General features: G+C 36.2%; 1 protein-coding gene and 1 long non-coding RNA gene across 15 annotated transcripts in view; one reads left to right on the top strand and one right to left on the bottom strand.

Moving 5' to 3' along the window:
- LOC106729397 overlaps positions 1–20,367 on the top strand; it is an 85,734-nt gene that overhangs the window by 41,424 nt on the left and 23,943 nt on the right. The window lies entirely within an intron of this gene.
- FRMD3 (FERM domain containing 3) overlaps positions 6,734–20,367 on the bottom strand; it is a 296,566-nt gene continuing 282,932 nt past the window's right edge. For 5 of the 6 annotated variants that reach the window (XM_032477519.1, XM_032477520.1, XM_032477516.1 and 2 more), the window contains one exon: positions 8,451–12,201. In XM_032477519.1, coding sequence (XP_032333410.1) covers positions 11,603–12,201 — 599 coding nt within the window. In that variant the 3' untranslated portion in view covers positions 8,451–11,602. Of the gene's footprint in view, positions 6,957–8,450; positions 12,202–20,367 lie in introns of those variants that run through there. The other variant, XM_032477518.1, reaches the window with a different exon arrangement.

Here is a 20,367-nt window from a genome sequence, read left to right as displayed (position 1 = left end):
CTATCTTCCCAAGTGGCTGTACTATTTTGCATTCCCACCAGCAGTGAATGAACATCTCTGTTGCCCCAAATCCTTGCTAGCAGTTGGTTTTGCCAGTGTTCTGGATTTTGGCCATTCAGACAGTTTTGCATTGGTATCTCATTTTAACATCCATTTCTTTCATGACTTACGATGTGGAGCATCTTTTCATATGATTATTTGCAATCTGTATATATTCTTTGGTTAGGTGTTAAGTCTTTGATTTAATTTTTAAATAGATTGTTTTCTTATTGCTAAGACTTAGAGTTCTTTGTATATTTTGTATACCAATTCCTTATCAGATGTCTCTTTTGCAAATATTTTCTCCCAGTTTGTGGCTTGTCTTTTATTCTCTTTAGAATGTCTTTCTCAGAGAAGAAGTTCTCAATTTTAATGAAATATAGCTTATTGATTATTTTTTTTCCTGGATTTTGCCTTTGGTGTTGTATCTAAAAAGTCTTCACCATACTCAAGTTGATTTAGGTTTTCTCCTGTATTATCTCCAGGAGTTTTATAGTTTGATGTTTTATATTTGGGTCTGTGGTCTATTTTGAGCTAATTTTTATAAAGAGTGTAAATTCTCTGCCTAGATTCACTTTTTTTTTGCAAGTGGATGTCCAGTTGTTCCAGTACTATTTGTTGAAAAGACTTTATTTTATTTATTGTATTGCCTTAGCTCCTTTGTCAAAGATAAGTTTGACTGATTTATTTTGGTCTATTTTAGGGCTCTCTGTTCTGTTCCATTAGGCTTTTTGTCTATTCTTTCACCAGTACTACAGTCTTGATTATTGTAGCTTTATAGTAAGTCTTGAATTCATGTAGTATCAGTCAGCCAGTTTTGTTCTTCAATATGGTATTGGCTATTCTGGGCCTTTTTTCTCTCCATATAAACTTCAGAATCAGTTTGTTAGTATCATAAAATAATTTGCTGGGATTCTGATTGGGATTGCACTGAATCTGTAGATCAAGTTAGGAATAATTGACATCTTCACAATACTGAGTGTTCCTATCCGTGAACATGGAATATCTCTTTATTTACTTAGTTGTTCTTTGATTCCATTCATCAGTTTGTAGTTTTCCTCATATAGGTCTTATAATATTTTGTTTTATTTATACCTGTGTTTTTTTTAGGGGGGGTGCTAATGTAAATGGTAATTGTATTTTTAATTTCAGACTCCACTTGTTCATTGCTAGTATATAGGAAAGCAATCAACATTTATATTAACCTTGTATCTTGCTTTCTTGCTGTAATTGCCTATGACTTCTAGGAGGTATTTTTGAATTTTTTTCTGCATCTACTAATATGATACATAATTTTTTTTGTATGTTTCTAAAAAATTAATCCTTATTGATACTGATTTTTAAATAAATTTTTGTTTTAAAAGTTTTAGATTAAAGAAAAATATGTAGATACTACTGATTTTTTTTTTTTTTTGCCTATTGATGTGATGGATTATATTTATTGATTTTTGTATGTTGAGCCAGATTTGTGTACCTGGGATAAATCCCACTTAGTCATGATATATAATTCTTTTTATATATTGTTGCATTAAATTTGCTAATATTTTGTTGATGATTTTTACATCTGTGCTCATGAGAGATATTGATGCTTAGTTTTCTTATAATATCTTTGGTTTTGGTATCAGGGCAATGCTGACTTCATAAAATGATTTAGGAGGTATTAACTCTGCCTCTAAACTCTAAAAGGGATTGCAGAGAACTTGTATAATTTCTTCATTGAATATTTGGTAGAATTCATCAGTGAGTCCATCTGGGTCAGGTGCTTTCACTTTTGGAAAGTTATTAATTGTTAATTTGACTTCTTTAATAGATATAGGCCTAATCAGATTGTCTGTTTCTTCTTCTTTGATGTTTAGCAGATTGTGTCTTCCAAGAAATTTGTTCCTTTCATCTACCTTATTTAACTTCTGGACATAAAGTTGTTCATAATATTCCTTTAACTTTTCAATGTTCATGGGGTTTCTGATGATGTCACCTTTCCATTTCTGATATTTCCATTCCTTTTATTCTGTAGTTTGTGTCTTCTCTCTTCCTCTGTACTTTTTAGTTAGTCTAGCTAGAAGCTTACCAATTTTGTTGATTTTTTTCCCCCCAAAACTCAGCTTTTGGTTTCATTTATTTTCCTCTATTGATTTCCTGCTATCAATTTTGTTGATTTCTCCTCTAATTCTTATTTCTTTTCTTGTGCTTATTTTGAATTTAGTTTGCTCTTTTTTGGTCTGTTTTCCTAAGGTGGAAGCATAGCTTATTAACCCATTTTTTTCATTTTTTAAAGTAAAACTTTAAATTTTTGCCCACTGAAGTAAAATTGACAAGTAAAATTGTGAAATATTTAAAGTGTGCAACATATATTTGATATATGTACACATTGTGAAAGAATTCCCCCCATTGAGTTCATTAACATGTCCATTACCTCCCATATTTAGTCTTTTTTTTTTTTGGTGTTAGAACCTTTAAGTTATACTCTCTTCGCGAATTTCAATTATACAATACACTTTTGTCAACTTTTGTCACCATATTATACATTATATCTCAGAATGTATATTCTCAGGACTTATTCATCTTTATGGCTGAAAGTTTATACTCTTTTCACAACCTCTTCCTATTTCTTCCACTCCTACACATACCCTGAGGCTCTGGCCACTACTTTTCTACTCTTTGCTTTTTATAAGTAAGTTTCATCTGTTGTTTTGTATTGTTTAGATTCCACATATAAATGATATCATTGTAGACTGTTCTCTGTCTGATTTATTTTACTTAGTATAACACCCTCAAGGTCCATCCATATTGTTGCAAATGCAGGGTTTTCTTTTTTAAGGCTGAATAATATTCCTGTGTGTTTATGTGTAAGTATATGTATCTCATCTTCTCTATCCAGTCATTCATTGATGGACACTTAGGTTGTTTCCATAGTGTGGCTATTTGAATAATGCTGCAGTAACCATGGGAGTACTAATGTCTTTTAAAGATAAGAATTTTATCTCCTTTGAATATATATCTAGAGTGGAATTCCTGGGACATATGGGAATTCTATTTTTAATTTCTTGAGGAACTGTCATATTTTCCATAGTGGCTTTACCAATTTAAATTCCTAACAACAGAGGGGAGGGTACATCTCAGTGGTAGAGTACATGCTTCGCATGCACGAGGTCCTGGGTTCAATTCTCAGTGCCTCCACTAAAAATAAATAAATAAACCTAATTACTCTTCCCTCCCAAATTTAAAAAAAACAAAAACAGTAAATTCCTAACAACAGTCTGCAAGGGTTCCCTTTTCTTCATATCCTGACCAGTACTTGTTATCTCTTACCTTTTTGATAATAGCCATCTTAACAGATGTGAGATGATGGCTCATTTTGTTTTTGATTTGCATTTTCCTGATGATTGTTAATATTGAGCACCTTTTTATGTACCCATTGGCCATTTGTATGTCTTCTTTGGAAAAATATGTCTATTCAAACCTTTTATCCATTTGTTTGGGGTTTTTGTTTTATTTGTTTTGATTTCTTTCTATTGAGTTGGATGAGTTCCTTGTGTATTTTTGGTAGTAACTCTTTTCTGAATATGTGACTTACAAATACTTTCTCTCATTCCATGTGCTGCCTTTTCATTTGTTGGTGGTTTCCTTTGCCAACAAAAGCTTTTTATTTTGATGTAGTCCCACTTATTTTTGCTATTAATGTCAAATCCAAAATATCATTGCTAAAACCAGTGTCAGTGAACTTCTTCTCTATTTTTTTCTTCTAGGAGTTTTACAGTTTCGGGTCTTATGTTCAAGTCTTTATTAATCTTGAGCTAATTTTGTGTAAGATAGAGTTTCATTCTTTTGCATGTGGCTATCCAGTATTTTCCAACACTGTTGATTGAGGATACTACCCTTTCCCCCTTTGTATATTCTTTCTCCTGTGCCATAAATTAATTGACCATATATACATGGGCTTATTTCTGGAGCCTGTATTTTGTTCCCTTGATCTGTGTGACAGGTTTCATGCTTGTGCCATACTATTTTGATTACTATAATTTTGTAATATAATTTGAAATAAGGAAGTGTAATGCCTCCAGCTTCGTTCTTCTTTCCCAAGGTTCCTTTGGCAATTTGGGGTCTTATATGTTTCCACACAAATGTTAGGATTGTTGGTTCTATTTCTGTGAAAATTGCCATTGGAATTTTTATAGAGATTGCATTAAATCTGTAGATCTCTGGGTGGTATGGACATTTTAACAGTATTCTTCCAGTCCATGAGATGAAATAGCTTTCCGTTTATTTGTCTTCTTCAGTTTCTTTTATCAATGTCTTAAGCTTTTGGCTTATAGAATTTTTAACCCTGTTGGTTAAATTTAGCCCTAAATATTTTATTATTTTTGATGCTATTGCAAGTGGGATTGTTTTCTTAATTTCCCTTTCTGATAGTTCATTGTTGGTATAGAAAAATACAGCTAATTTCTGTATGTTGGCTTTTTTTTTTAAATATAGTTGATTTACAATGTTGTGTTAATTTCTGGTGTACAGCATAGTGATTCATCTATATATAAATATTTTTTATTATAGGTCATTATAAGGTATTGAATATAGTTCCCTGTGCTATACAGTACGAACTTGTTGTTTATCTATTTCATATATATTAGTATCTGCAAATCTCAAACTCCCAATTTATCCCTTCCAATCCCCTTCCCCCTGGTAACCATAAGTTTATTTTCTGTGTCTGTGAGTCTGTTTCTGTTTTGTAAATAAGTTAGTTTGTCTTTTTTTAGATTCCACATGTAAGTGATAGCATGTGGTATTTTTCTTTCTCTTTCTGGCTTACTTCACTTAGAATGATAATCTCCAGTTCCATCCATATTGCTGCATTATATTATTTTTTATGGCTGAGTAGTATTCCATTGTATAGATATACCACAACTTCTTTACCCAGTCATCTGTTGATGGACATTTAGGTTGTTTCCATGTCTTGGCTACTGTAAATAGTGCTACTATGAACATTGGGGTGCATGTATCTTTTCAAGTTAGTTTCCTCCAGATATATGCCCAGGAGTGGGATTGCTGGATCATATGGTAACTCTTTTTAGTTTTTTAAGGAATCTCCATACTCTTTTCCAAAATGGCTGCACCAAACTGCATTCCCATCAACAGTAGGAGGGTTCCCTTTTCTCCACACCCTCTCCAGCATTTATTGTTTGTGAACTTTTTAATGATGGCTATTCTGACAAGTGTGAGGTGATACCTCATTATAGTTTTGATTTGCATTTTTCTGATAATTAGCAACACTGAGCATTTTTTCATGTTCCTGTTGGCCATTTTATGTCTTTATTGGAGAAATACTTGTTTAAGTCTTCTGCCCATTTTTGGATTGTGTTGTTTGTTTTTTGTTATTGAGTTGTATGAGCTGGCGTAACTCAGTCCTGAGTGAACTTAGTGTTACTAGGTTGCTCACAGTTAAGCTGCTCATCGTTGTGTATGTGCAAATCAGAAATGTGAAATTCAGGACTATGGAGCAACCTTGAGATTACCTCTCTACCTGCTTCACATTAAATGAGAAAGTCAGCATTACAAATGGCAAGCAAATTGAGTGTGTAGCATTAAATATTCAGTGCCAGAAGTCTCATTTAAAATAATCTTCTGTGTAATTTACAGTCTCATACCAAAACCCATGATATAATTAATTTTGGTGACTTTTAGTCTGATTCTTGATGGCAAGTAGGAGAACTGTGACTATAGGTCAATAATCTTTCCTTTTTTCACCTTATTAACATTTTGCTGGAGGAACTGTTGAAAGAGGGCATCTATCTGACGGAGCAAAGCTCTACAGGCAGCGTGTCTGGAAAAGTCCTAGTTAACGGCTGTCACTGTGACGTAGTCAATAAAAACACCCCCTTTCATTCTCAAGAGAGTCCCGGTTTGAACAATAGATTATATAGAAACCCTATGACCGGGAGGTGGTACCTCTCTGTGGCCACCACTGTTCAGGGGCTGGTTTGCACCTTTGCAGAACCAGCAGCTCAGGGTGATGAGGACACAGGCTGATCTTGTGTGGGAGGAAGCTGGTTCCTCACCACAGACGTGACAGGAGACCGATGCCCAAACAATAACACTATGTTTTTAACTTATTATGAATACTGTAACTGCCAAGCAGAGTGGAAACCAATGTTGATTTCTCAGTATATTCTCTCCCTTGAAGGGTAGTCTCTTTGGAAAGCTCACAGTCCTTAGAATTACCAAAATCATAATTCTTGTGGATGAGGAGACCCAGGTGATCTGGGTTCACTGGAGGAGCTGCTGTAATTTGCAAGACAGGTTTCAATACTTGGTACCACACAAAGTATAGCCTATGTCCTACTAAGTTTTCCTTTACAAGCAGGAAGTGGCTTTGGTTTTCTTTCCAAAGAGATATGTGGGGTCAGCATCAGCTACAGGTAAAGAAGAGGGATATCAGCTTCCAATCAACCCTCTCCTCTGTTCTTTACTAATATTAGGTCCCAAGTTCCCTCACCCATCGGCCAGGCCTGTTGGGGCCGATGTCAGTGGCAGACATTCTCTGATGCCTGAGTTCAGCCAGGAGCAGCCTCCTCCACTCCTTCCTTGTTGCAACATTGGAGGTTACAGAGGTTGTAAATATTGAGTGTACTTAGTGTGAACTGTGAACCACTCCTCATCACCCATCCCACTTCCCAGTAGACAGTAGATGCAATGCCCAGAAGAGGATTAAAATCAGCTTTATTGGTGGATTGAAGAACACAGTTAGGATCTGAGGCCAAAGTGGGGTTTCTTTCATCCTCTCTGAAGTGATGACAGTTGAGCCCACTGGGTGGGGCTCACCAAACTTACCCACCCCGTAACAGACTGAGGCTGGAACATGGAGAGCCGGTCCTGGGTAGGCCCAGCATGGGCAGGTCCTGCTGGGTCTGTTTACTGCATGTAGACTGGAAGCCCAAAAGCAGGTCCAAGAGAAAGAGAGAGAGAGAGAGAGAAGAAGCAGGAGGACAAGTAAGCAGGGTCCTTTAGCACATTATTTCCGCCCAGTAGAGAAAGGCGGCCCCAAGTCTCAGTTCATCAACCCCAACCATCCCGAGGTCACCCCAGGTGGAAGCTTCTCCCCAGTTCTTTCCTTCCAAGCTGGAGTGTGGTTAGGAGATCTTTGCTCTATTTGGCTGAGCAAGGAATATACGAATAATGAAAAGGTTTTATCCCAAGAGGCAAGGTTGAGTCAGGGGCCTGGACTGCTCAATGAACAAACGGCCAAGGGCCATTTTGTGTGAGCCTCCCGGTCTGCAGACATTAAGGCAAACAAGGTGCTGATGAGCGTGCTGGAGTCAGGACTGTAGGTCTGAGTCACCTCACATGCCTGAACATGGGCCACCAAATTCCTTTTCTTGCCTGTGCTCTGGAGCTGGGACCCCTGAGGACTGCTGAGGACGAACTTGACAGACTACACCACCCTCAGCCCCCAGAGGGGTAAAATGGATGAAGGGGGTCAAAAGGTACAAACTTCTAGTTATAATTAAGTCCTGGGGATATAATACACAGCTTGGTGATTCTAGTTAACAATTCTGTACTGTATATCTATCTGCAGGTTACTAAGTCAGCAATCTTAAAAGTTCTCATCATGAGAAAAAAAATTTTAACTATGTGAGGTGATGGACATTGACTAAACTTGTGGTAATCATTTTGCAATAGTATACATATATCAAATCATTATGTTGTACACCTAAAAATAATACACCGGTATTTGTCAATTACATTTCCATAAAACTGAAAAAAAAAAAAAACTTGACTAGGCCACCACAGCTAGGGTACAGTTCACCTGGACATCACTGGTTCTTATAGTAAAGAGAGCCCCCCTTTTACTCCATTCAGAGCAACACCTTCCGGTTTAACTGTCAGGTGCGGAGTAGTTAGCTTTGTGCCAGACCAAAGCAAGAGGGCCTTTTAGACCATGCTGAATGGAGGGAAAGACAGGAGAATAGTAAGATTTTCACAGGGCCTGTGAACAGATAGATGTTTAATGGCAAGTGTTGCAGAGTTGGGTCGGATGTAGGTCTCTCTGGCACAGGAAGTGATGACTTACTAACTGCTAGCACTCTGAAATCCTTCCTCCTCCCTGTCGTGCAGAACACCCTTTTTTTTTTTCCTGTGCTTTTCTATTTCTCTATTTCTAATGCCACTAGAGAAACAGAAAACTAGAATGCCACTAATTAAACTATAGATGTCTTTTATGTTGGGTGCATTTCTAGTGCACTCACTGTTTTTGCTTTTAGCCTGGGTAGCTCTGAAAAGGTTAATTCTATCCATTACCTCTGATTTTTTTTCCCCCTACTATCACCATTCTAGGGTGACCTCACTTCATGGTACTAGATGGCACCTTTCTGTAGTTTCCAACAGGCTACTTTGAATAAAACTAAATGATTGCAGAAACATTTTTCCCCAGAGTATTTTTATTAGGGATTCCTGCCACCATATTAACATATAAAACAATCTGGATGTTGACATAGAAATGCAGATTTCACTATACAAAGATAAGGCTCCAATCACAGGTAACATGGCCCCCATATCTCTAGTATTTCAATGAAATCGATTCATTTTGAATTCTTCCCAGAGTTGTCTTTATAAATATTAGACAAGCCACAAAATATATTCCAGATACATAACATTTTACAATATGTTCCAAGCACAGACAGAAATACACGACACTTCACCTACATTTTTTTCATGATCCAACTTGCATTAGCACTAAAGACAAGATTGTGTGTGTATATGTATTTGCCATATATGTGTGTATACAAAAACCACAAATATACACACGGTGGTTTTCATGGAAAATTGAACCCTTTGAGACTGGGTTTTATCCACTATGATATCTGAGAGGGAAAAGGAGTAACAATGTGTCACAAATTCCTCTACTGGGGAAAATAAAAACAACTACGTACGAAGGGCATATCAGTTGTGTGTATACAAATACACACATATATACAGATTCATATAGTAACACATATATACCAATAATATGGAATATACATATACTCACACACTTGCTTTGAATTCTGTATCTCACTGTATTATATATTCTCCATCTTTGGAAGCAGTCTTTTCCTCATTTGATTCAGGCAACTGGTGACTGTCTTCTAACAAAACTTAAGTGGATATTTTCTAAAAGACACTGATTCTATCCTGACAAAATGACATTTCAGGATCCGAGTTTTCCCTCTCGTACCTAATGTTTAAGTTCAGCAGACTCTCCTGTCAACTCTTTCACTTAAAAACATTTCTACTTCAACAGTGAAGGTTTTGTCTAAGAGAAAAGAGATGTGAGCTGGAAATGTTAAAATTACATATTTATTAGTCCTTAATGTAAATCTGCATGGCTGGACTATGTGTGATATTTATCCGGTCAGTATTTTTTCACTTTTATGATGGGCAATAAATTACTTCCATAATTAAAAAATACTGTTTAATATTAGTTTAAAGGGGCAAGGGCTGGATGATTTGCTATGATTAGAACTTCAAAGACAATGATGTGAAGCATGATTAGAAGGGGGTACTAATTGTGTTCTGACAACACTAGCGTACCCTTATGTCAAAAAGTATGACTTTAAGCCATAAATAAGGGGGAAAAAATCAGTTTCAAAGGTGGCCATTTGCAAACTTCTAAAATAAATTAGTTAATTGATTTCATTATTGGTATTGAATTGCAGGAATCAAGTACATGAGAAAGAACACCCTATAAACTTAATAGCAAATTATAGTTTGCTCAACTTAAGGCTTGATGAGCTGACTCTGAAAACTGATTTACAAAATTAAATGTCTAATAAAGCCCTTAGTGCTCCACAAATGAGTAGGACTGGAATGGCCAATTTGGAAATTATGCTAATGGGAGAGCTGGAGTTAGGGAAAGACTACAGGCAGCCCAGTCCCTTTGAAAACATTCCATGCCTTCATTTACAATCTGGAGAAATCCCTATGCTTTATGCCCTAAGCTCCTTACTCTTCCCTTTCTCACTTATAGCTCAGTATTGGTAAGTATTCTCCACGGGAAGGCGTCGGAGCCTTTCTGTCCTGGATTTAATGGTATCAAGGTAATTACGGCATTTATCCCCTGTACTGTCAGCTTAGGGAGTCATTTCACTACTTCATCGAAGCCAAAATGGTATATCCATCTAATGAGTCCCCTCCACTTTCTTAATGAGAGCCCCAGTTAATGAATGAGGGAAAGGAAACTAGGAAAGTAAAGGTGTACAGTCACCACCACAAGGAAGACCATCAGCATTTATCAAAAAGCCAAGATCCACGCTCTTCACACTCTTTCTTCCTTTCTCTCTCTCTCTCTGTCTCTCTCTCTCTGTCTCTCTCTCTCTGTCTCTCTCTCTCTCTATCGCTTACACCCACTTCTGTTAAACTTTCTTCCACGGAATCTCGATGAATAGCATGAAGGACCAAAAAAAGTACCTTCAAGTTTTTCCACTTTTATTTTAATCCACTTAAACATACTTATGTCAACTCAGAGTGCATTGTTCTTTACATCATCCAATACCTTGCAACACCACCACTTTCATAAAATAGATCATTTGTCTACCACCACTTGCCTGCCATTACCAGCCTCACCAGAACTCTTGTTTTTCTACTTGCCCTTTTACCAGTTCCCATCTGCTTCCACTCTGGGGTTAAGGTACAATAATACGCAGTTAACTAGCATATCCTTTAACTTTTTTCCTTTAAAGTTTCACTTTCTTTTAAAAACATTCTATTCCCTCAGCCAGAATAAATGGACAGAATGCAGATGAAAGTAGCAAGTCATCTTGTCCAACTACTTGGAGAGCCTCAAGTGGACACTGGGTGGTCCATTTTTCTATGTCTGCATCCTCCAGTTCCATCATCCATTTCAGAGCTTATTTTCTACAGTATTTTTCTTCCTATTTTCTGTCTCATATGCAGGTAACAACAAATTATGTGATTGTTCAGCCAAAAATATTTTAAAAAACAAACCAGTGCCAAAACATTAAAAAATTCCTGACATACCCTTTGTGCATTAATCTTACAATCTGTACACTTAAATAACTCCAGGAGGCTTCTTTTTTTGCCAAAAATTTACCAAAATATTTTGAACACATAAAAATATTTTTAAAAAAACAAAAACAAAAGCCCAGCATAAATTTAGTTGTATAGGCATTGGTTAGAGGACATTGTTTTCTCTAAGGATTATATTCAAAAACTGTCTCTTGGGTTTTTACTAAAATTCTGATTCTGAACCTTATAGCTTGTAATGGTGCTAATAACTATTTAAAAAAAGGAAGAAATCTAATTCAGCTCAATGTATTATAATAGATAAAGAGTATGTCTGTACTATAATAAAAAATAAATGTATTTTTGGTTATTTAGAGGCCATCTTCCTGGCCTGTAACTAAAATAACTGTATTTGCCGTGAATAATGGAAAGCTAACTTAAAGGTTTGAATAATCAGAGGAGTAAGGAACACCTGTTGATGGCCCCGTGACCACTCAGAACCAGGCATTTGCTGAAAAAAAACCAAATCACTAGTATTGAATATAGCCCTTAGTCATATGAGAGATGAGTTTTATGAGCAACCCAGCATGTAGAGAACGAGGTTGACTTTGCCAGCCACCCACTCCTTGAGAGGACAGTAGTATTCATAGTGAAACTGCTCAAACTCGGGCGTCTGGCGGATTTCACATAAGAAGGAGAGATCAATACCTGACTCCAAAAGGAGGAGGAGCAGGGGGAATACAAAGAGCAGCAGCCCCAGGCCCACCACAAGGAGCCTGGAGAAACTCTTGATCAGTGGGTTCACCCGAATATGGCCACTCAGAATGTCATAGCTCCACGACAAAGCCTGGCGAGCCTCCTTCAGCTCCTCTTCTTCGGCCATTAAAAAGGCGTTTTCATCTGCTTCCAGTTCCTCGAACGAGTCTGTGTCTTCTCTTTCCAACTCCAGCCTAGATGGACAGTCAAAGAGCATGTCAATCTCATCATCGTCAACCGGGGTGGGGAGCAGGCTGGCACTGGGGTTGTATGCCAGTTCCGAGATGGTCAAGGGCTCTTCTTTCATTTTCTCTTCCTCTTCACTTGGGGGGTCTTCATAGTCACGGGATTCCTTCACTGGTGAGCTGGAGATCAAGGGGGCAGAAGTGGCATCTTCTTTGGGCAATGGAATACCTGTAAAGAAGAGATGGATTTTTCTTAATTTTAAATTTCAGGTGTTCTTTTTCCACAAAGATCTGTAGCTGGAAACAAACCAAAACTAACGAATGGAATTTAGGGAATCCGTGAAATTGTTCTGTGGAATCCTGACTTTAAACAAAGTCATTTTTATAACAGATCCTACCATAAGTTTTAAGGTCAACATGTTAAACCCAAAATAACCAAAACACCTCAAATAGTTGGCAGTATTTACAACATTTACACGAGCAATTATGGTCTGAAAACCTCCAACTTTGGTCATGTCTGCAAGAATAAAAAGGCAGGAAATCACTATCATGTTATAATTTTGAGTGGTGTCTTTCACAAGTCGACACTGTCCATCGAGTAAAGTATTATAGGAAAATTAGAGAATCTGCTAGCCAATGATAACCATTTTATTATATTATGTATTATGTTCTAGTCTTCATTCTAGGCACAATTTTGTGGTTTTTCATTTTATATAATTGCAATCATATTGTATGAACAGATTTGCATCTTGGTCCTTTAACATTTTAACTTAGACATTTTCTGTGTTGATGTAAACTCCCATTGGCATTTATAATGGCTGCCAAATTTTCTATGTAGTTAATATCATATTAGTTGCCTGTTGGCAAACATTTAGATTGCTTTGCAGTTGTGGAAAAAATGCTGAGACATCTTTATATATAAAACCCTTTTCCCCTCTCTTGTTGCAGTTCATTTGATGTCTGAAAGAAAAATTTCTTGGTCAAAGGGTATGAACATTATTTCTTAAAGTTTACGAGGGAAGAGGGTTTCTTAACTTCACATTTTACAGATGAGAAATTCAGTTACCTACTATCAGGCCAAAGGCCAGCTCTCCTAACTTTGAATCTTGGGTTTTTACTGGGAAAGGCAGAATCAAAGAAATGTTTCCCAGGATGGATCTATAGTATAATACTAAATTGGTAGTCAGATATATTAGGTAACTGTAAACCAGCTTTTTTTTTCTTTTTTTAATTGAGGCATAGTCAGTTTACAATGTTGTGTCAATTTCTGGTGTCCAGCACAGTTTTTCAGTCATACATGAATTTATACATACTCATTTTCACTGTAAGCTACAAGACGTTGAATATATTTCCCTGTGCTACACAGTATAAACTTGTTTATCTGTTTTATACATACCAGTCAGTATCTGCAAATCTCGAACTCCCAGTTTATCCCTTCCCACCCCTCCTCCCTGCAGGCAACCACAAGTCTGTATTCTATGTCTGTGAATCTGTTTCTGTTTTATATGTAAGTTCATGTCTCTCTCTCTTTTTTAAAAGATTTCACATATGAGTAATATCGTATGGTATTCTTCTCTTTCTGGCTTACTTCACTTAGAATGACATTCTCCAGGAACATCCATGTTGCTGCAAATGACATTATTTTATTATTTTTTATGGCTGATTAGTATTCCATTGTGTAAATATAGCACAACTTCTTTATCCAGTCATCTGTCGATGGACATTTAGGCTGTTTCCATGCCTTGGTTACTGTAAATAGTGCTGCTATGAACATTGGGGTGTAGGTGTCTTTTTGAATTAAGGTTCCCTCTGGATATATGCCCAGGAGTGGGATTGCTGTGTCAAATGGTAAGTCTATTTTTAGTCTTTTGAGGAATCTCCATACTGTTTTCCACAGTGGCTGCACTAAACTGCATTCCCACCAACAGCGTAGGAGGGTTCCCTTTTCTCCACACCCACTCCAGCATTTATCATTTGTGGACTTTTGAATGAGAGCCATTCTGACTGGTGTGAGGTGATACCTCCTTGTAGTCTTGATTTGCATTTCTCTGAAAATTAGTGATATTCAGCATTTTTTCATGTGCCTATTGGTCATTTGTATGCCTTCACTGGAGAATTGCTTGTTTAGGTCTTCTGCCCCTTTGTAGATTGGGTTGTTTATTTTTTTCTTATTAAGTTATATGAGCTGTTTATATATTCTAGAAATCAAGCCCTTGTCAGTCTCATCTTTTGCAAATATTTTCTCCCATTCCGTAGGTTGTCTTTTTGTTTTGCTCATGGTTTCCTTTGCTGTGCAAAAGCTTGTAAGTTTAATTAGGTCCCATTTGTTTATTTTTGCTTTTATTTCTATTTCTTGGGTAGACTGCTCTAGAAGAACATTGCTGAGATGTATGTGAGATAATGTTTTGCCTATGTTTTCTTCTAGGAGATTTATTGTGTCTTGTCTTATGTTTAAGTCTATAATCCATTTTGAATTTGTTTTTGTGTATGGTGTGAGGGAGTGTTCTAGCTTCATTGACTTACATGCTGCTGTCCAGTTTTCCCAACACCATTTGCTAAAGAGATTGTCTTTATTCCATTGTATGTTCTTGCCTCTTTTGTAAGATTAATTGACCAAAAGTTTGTGGGTTCATTTCTGGGCTCTCTATTCTGATCCTTTGATCCATATGTCTGTTTTTGTACCAATACCACTCTGTTTTGATTACTGTAGCTCAATAGTATTGTGTTAAGTCTGGGAGGGTTATTCCTCCAGCCTCATTCTTTTTCTTCAGTAATATTTTGGCAATTCTGGGTCTTTCGTGATTCCATATAAATTTTAATATGATTTGTTCTAGTTCTGCAAAATATGTCCTGGGTAGTTTGATAGGGATTGCATTAAATCTAGATTGCCTTGGACAGTATGACCATTTTAACAATATTGATTCTTCCAATCCAGGAGCATGGGCTATCTTTCCATTTTTTAAGTCTTCTTTAATTTCCTTAGTCAGTGTGTTGTAGTTCTTCATGTATAAGTCTTCACCTCCTTGGTTAGATCGATTCCTAGGTAATTTATTACTTTGTGTGCGATTTTAAAAGGGGTTTTTCTTTACTTTCTTTTCCTGTTGATTCATCGTTAGTGTAAAGAAATGCAACTGATTTTGGTACATTAATCTTGTATCCTGCTACCTTGCTGAATTCTTTTATTAGCTCTAGTAGTTTTTGTGCGGCGCTTTTAGGGTTTTCTATATATAGTATCATGTCATCTGCATATAGTGACAGTTTTACCTCTTCTTTTCCAATTTGAATCCCTTTTCTTTTTCTTTGCCTAATTGCTGTGTCTAGGACTTGTAAGACTATGTTGAATAGAAGTGGTAAGAGTGGACAGCCTTGTCTTGTCCCAGACTTTAGTGGAAAGGTTTTTCAGTTTTTCACTGTTGAGTACTATGGTGGTTTGTCATAAATAGCTTTTATTATGTTGAGATATGTTCCCTCTATACCCACTTTGGTAAGGGTTTTTATCGTAAATGAGTGTTGAATTTTATCAAATGCTTTTCCTGCATCTATTGAGATGATCATGTGGGTTTTATCCTTTCTCTTGTTGATGTGGTGTATTACATTGATTGATTTGCATATGTTGAACCATCCTTGTTTCCTGGGATGAACCCAAGTTGATAATGGTATATGATCTTTTTTATGTGCTGTTGGATTCTATTTGCTAATATTTTGTTGAGGAATTTTGCATCTGTGTTCATCAGTGATATTGGTCTGTAATTCTCTGTTTTGGTGGTGTCTTTGCCTGGTTTTGGTATCAGGGTGATGGTGACTTCATAAAATGAGTTTGGGAGTACTCCCTCCTTTTTAATCTTCTGGAAGAGTTTGAGAAGGATGGGTATGAATTCTTTGTATATTTGGTCGAATTCCACAGTGAAGCCATCTGGTCCTGGACTTCTGTTTGTAGGGAGGTTTTTTATTGCTAATTTTATTTCATTTCTAGTGATACGTTTATTCAAGTGGTCAGTTTCTTCTTGATTCAGTCTTGGTGGACTGTATGTTTCCAGAAACTTGTCCATTTCTTCTAGTTTATCCGTTTCCATATAGTTGTTCATAGTATTTTCGTATGATATTTTGTACTTCTGTGGTATTGGTTGTAATTTCCCCATTTTCCTTTCTTTATTTGTGCTCTCTTCTTGGTGAGCTTGGCCAGAGGTTAATTTTTTTTACTCTTTCTAAAAACCAGCTCTTGGTTTGATTTTTTTCCCATTGTTTTCGAATCTCTATTTATCTCCTCCCTGATCTTTATTATTTCCTTTCTTCTGCTGACTTTTGGTTTTGTTTGCTTTTCTTTTTCTAATTCTTTTAGCTGGTAGGTTAGATTGACCAAGATATCCAGTGCACACTCTTGCCTGACTTGAGTCCCCAAACAATGAGCCATACAGGCCCTGGGTCCCGTCCTGCTGTCCTGCTAATTCATAGTCCCACTTACTGCCACAATGAAAAGAAACAATATTCATATTACAGGAATTCCAGAAGGACAAGAGAACAGAAGGACAGAAAGCATATATGGGCTGAAAACTTCCCAAACCTGGGGAGAGAAATAGACATTAAGATTCAGGAGGCGTAAAGGACCCCAAATAGGTTGAACCCAAATAGGGTACACTAAGATGTATTATAATTAAATTGTTAAGAGTCAAAGGAAAAGAACTTTAAAAGCAGCAAGAGAAAAGAGTTCAGTTTATATAAGGGAGCTCCCATAAGACTATTGGCAGTTTCTCAACAGAAACTTTTCAGGTCAGAGAGACTAGGATAACATATTCAAAGAAACAAACTGTCAATGAAGAATACAATACCTAGTGAACCTGTACTTCAGAAATGTAGGGATAAAGACTTTCCCAAACAAAGAAAAGCTGAGGGAATTCATCACCATTAGACCTGCCTGACAAGAAATGCTAACGGGAGTCCATTGTGTGGAAATAAAAGACACTAATTAACATCATAAAAACAAAGCAATGTAAAAATCACTGGTAATGGTAAAAATATAATCAAAGCTAGATTCTGTTATGCTAATGCTGATGCATAATTCATGTACAAACCTAGTTTACAAGTTAAAATGTAAAATAACTATTTTAACTACAATAATCTGTTATTAGTTACACAATATAAAATATGCAAAATTATAACACCAATAACCTAAAATATGAGGGGGGAGAAGTACAAGTGTAAAACTTAGGAATTGTATTAAACTTAAGTTGTTATTAGCTTAAAATAGAGTGTTACAATTTTAAGATATTTTTATGTAAGCTTCATGGTAACCACAAGGGGAAAACCTGTAGTAATTACAAAAGAAACATGTTAAAGAAGTCAAAGCATACTGATACCAAAAGACATCAAAACAAATAGGATACAAATTCACAAAATTATAAATGAAAAAGATAAAGTCCTCTTTTTTCCTTGGTGAGTCTAGCCAGAATTTTGTCAATTCGGTTTTTTTTTTCAAAGAACCAGTTAATCTTTCCAATGTTCCTGTTCTCTATTTCATGTATTTCTGCTCTAATCTTTAGTCAGTACCACCAAAAAGCCACCTATAGATTGAATGCAACCCCTATCAAATTTCCAGTGAAATTCTTTACAGAAGTAGAAAAAACAATCCTAAAATTTATGTGGAACCACAAAAGACCCCACGTAGCCAAAGAAATCCTGAGAAAAAAGAACAAAGGGGGCAGCACACCTCCTGATTTCAAGCAGTACTATAAAACTACAATAATCAAAACAGTATGGTACTGGCATAAAAACCAACAAATAGATCAGTGGAATAGAATTGAGAGCCCAGAAATACTGAAGCATATTCAGTCAACTAATACTTGACAAGGGAGCCCAGAATACTCAATAAAGAAAATACAGTCTTTCCAATAAATGGTACTGGGAAGATTAGATATTCACATGTGAAAGAATGAAACTAGCCTCTGATCTTCCAGTACTCACAAAAATTAACTTGCAATGAGGGGGGCAGGAATAGCTTAAATGGTAGAGTGCTAAGCATGCACAAGGTCCTGGGTTCAATCCCCAGCACCTCCACTTGGAAAAAAAGAAAAATTTAACCCCCCTGCCCCCCCCCCCCAAATTAAGAAAAACAAAACAAAACAAAAATCAACTTGCAGTGGATTAAAGACTTTAATGTAAAGCTGACCCCTAAAACCCCTAAAGAAAACAAAGGGGGAAAAAAAGCTCCTTGACATAGGTCTTGGCAGTGATTTTCTGGCTATGACATAACCTTAAAGCACAAGCAACCAAATAAAAAACAAGTGGGACTACATCAAACTAAAAAGCGTATGCACAGCAAAAGCAGCAAACTAAGTGAAAAAACAACCTCCAGAATGGGAAAAAATATTTGCAAACCATATCTGATTAGGACTTAGTATCCAAAATATATAAAGAACTCATACAGTTCAATAGGAAAAAGCAAATAATTTTAAAATGGGCAAAAGGCCTGAATAGACATTTTTCTAAAGAGGATATATAACAGGCCAACAAGTACATGAAAGTGTTTATCATCACTAGTCATTAGGGAAATGCAAATCAAAACCACAGTGACATCTCAGCTCATGCCTTTTAGAATGGCCACCATCAGAAAGACAAGAGATAACAAATGCTGGTGAGGATGTGGAGAAAAGGGAAATGTTGTGCATTGTTGGTAGGATTGTAAACTGGTATAGCCATTGTGGAAAACAACATGGAGTTTCCACAAAAAGTTAAAAATTAAACAACCATATGATCCAGCAATTCCACTTCTGAGAATATATTGAAAGGAAACAAAAATACTAACTTGAAGAGATATCTGCATCCCCATGTTTGTAGCATCATTATTTACAACAGTTAAGACATGGAAACAACCCAAAGGAGTTTTATATATAGATATAGATATATACACACACATATACATACACACACATGAATATTATTAAGCCACCAAAAAAAAGAGAAAATCCTGCCATTTGTGACAACAGAGATGGACCTTGAAGGCATTATGCTAAGTCAGATAGAGAAAGACAAACACTGTATGATCTCATTTATATGTGGAATCTAGTTTTTTAAAAAAACCTCATAGAAGGAGGAATCAGATTTGTGGTTACGAGAAGAAGGGAGTGGTTGAGAGGGAGAATTAGAGGAAGGGAATTAAAAGGTACAAACTTTCAGTTATAAAATAAATAAGAACTAGGAATATAATGTACAACATGAGAGCTATAGTTAATACTGTTGTGTGATATATATGAAAGTTGTTAAGAGATTAGATCTCAAGAGTTCTCGTCACATACAAAATTTTTTTTCTCTTTCTTTTTGTTGTATCTATATGAGATAATGGATACTAACTAAAGATAGTGCTGTAATCATTTCACAACATATGTAAGTCAAGCCATTATAACATATACCTTAAACTTACACAGCAATGTATGTCAGTTATATCTCAGTAAAGCTGGGGGGAAAGATGTGTGGGACTAAATTACTGATTTTATCTTTCATATATCAACTGATATTTCCTAATAGCTCTGGTATAAAAGTACTGAGCAGCCTAGATGAAAGATCCCATAAAACATGCAAGCAAAATACAAAGGGCCAACAAGCATGTGAAAAGATACTCAGCGTCATTAGTCAGTACCACAGTAAGACAGCCATTTGAGTGGATGGGAAGTGCTATGATTTTTTTAAAATCTGAAAATAACAAGTGCCAATAAAGATGAGGAGAAACTGGAACCCTTGAACTTAGTGATGGGATTTAAAAATGGTTCAACAGTTTGGCAGTTCCTCAAGTCAAACATAGAATTACCATGTCATCTAGCAATCCCACTCCCAGGTATATATTCTCTAAGAATTGAAAACGGGTACTGAAACAAATACTCGTACACAGATGTTCAAAGCAGCACTAATCCAATCATCAAAAGGTGGAAACAACCCAAACATCCATAAATGTCTGAATAGATAAAATGTGGTTTATCCATACAATGAAATATTATTCAGTCATTAGAGACAATGATATGGATACAACATAGACAGATATCAAAAACATGCTGAGTGAAAGTAGACACAAAAGCTCACATAACATAGATCCCATTTATCTCCATATGAAATACCCAGAATAGATAGAGCCATAGAGACAGAAAGCACACTGGTGGTTGCCAGGGCTGAGGGAAGAGATGAATGAGTAATTGTTTGATGGGTACTAGGTTTCCTTTTGGGGAGATGAAAGTGTTCTCCGACTAGGTAGAGGTATTAGTTGCTAAGCACTGTGAATGTACTAAATGGAGCTGAATTTTTTATGTCAATTTTTTTTTTATTGAAGTATAGTTAATTTACAATGTGTTCATTTCTGTTGTACAGCAAATTGTTTTATATATATTCTTTTTCATCATATTTTAAGATATTG

The sequence above is a fragment of the Camelus ferus genome, chromosome 4, assembly GCF_009834535.1.
Source record: "Camelus ferus isolate YT-003-E chromosome 4, BCGSAC_Cfer_1.0, whole genome shotgun sequence".
Classification (NCBI taxonomy): Eukaryota; Metazoa; Chordata; class Mammalia; order Artiodactyla; family Camelidae; genus Camelus; species Camelus ferus.
Note: the sequence above shows the minus strand (reverse complement) of the source record. Positions and strands in the feature narration are given on the sequence as shown.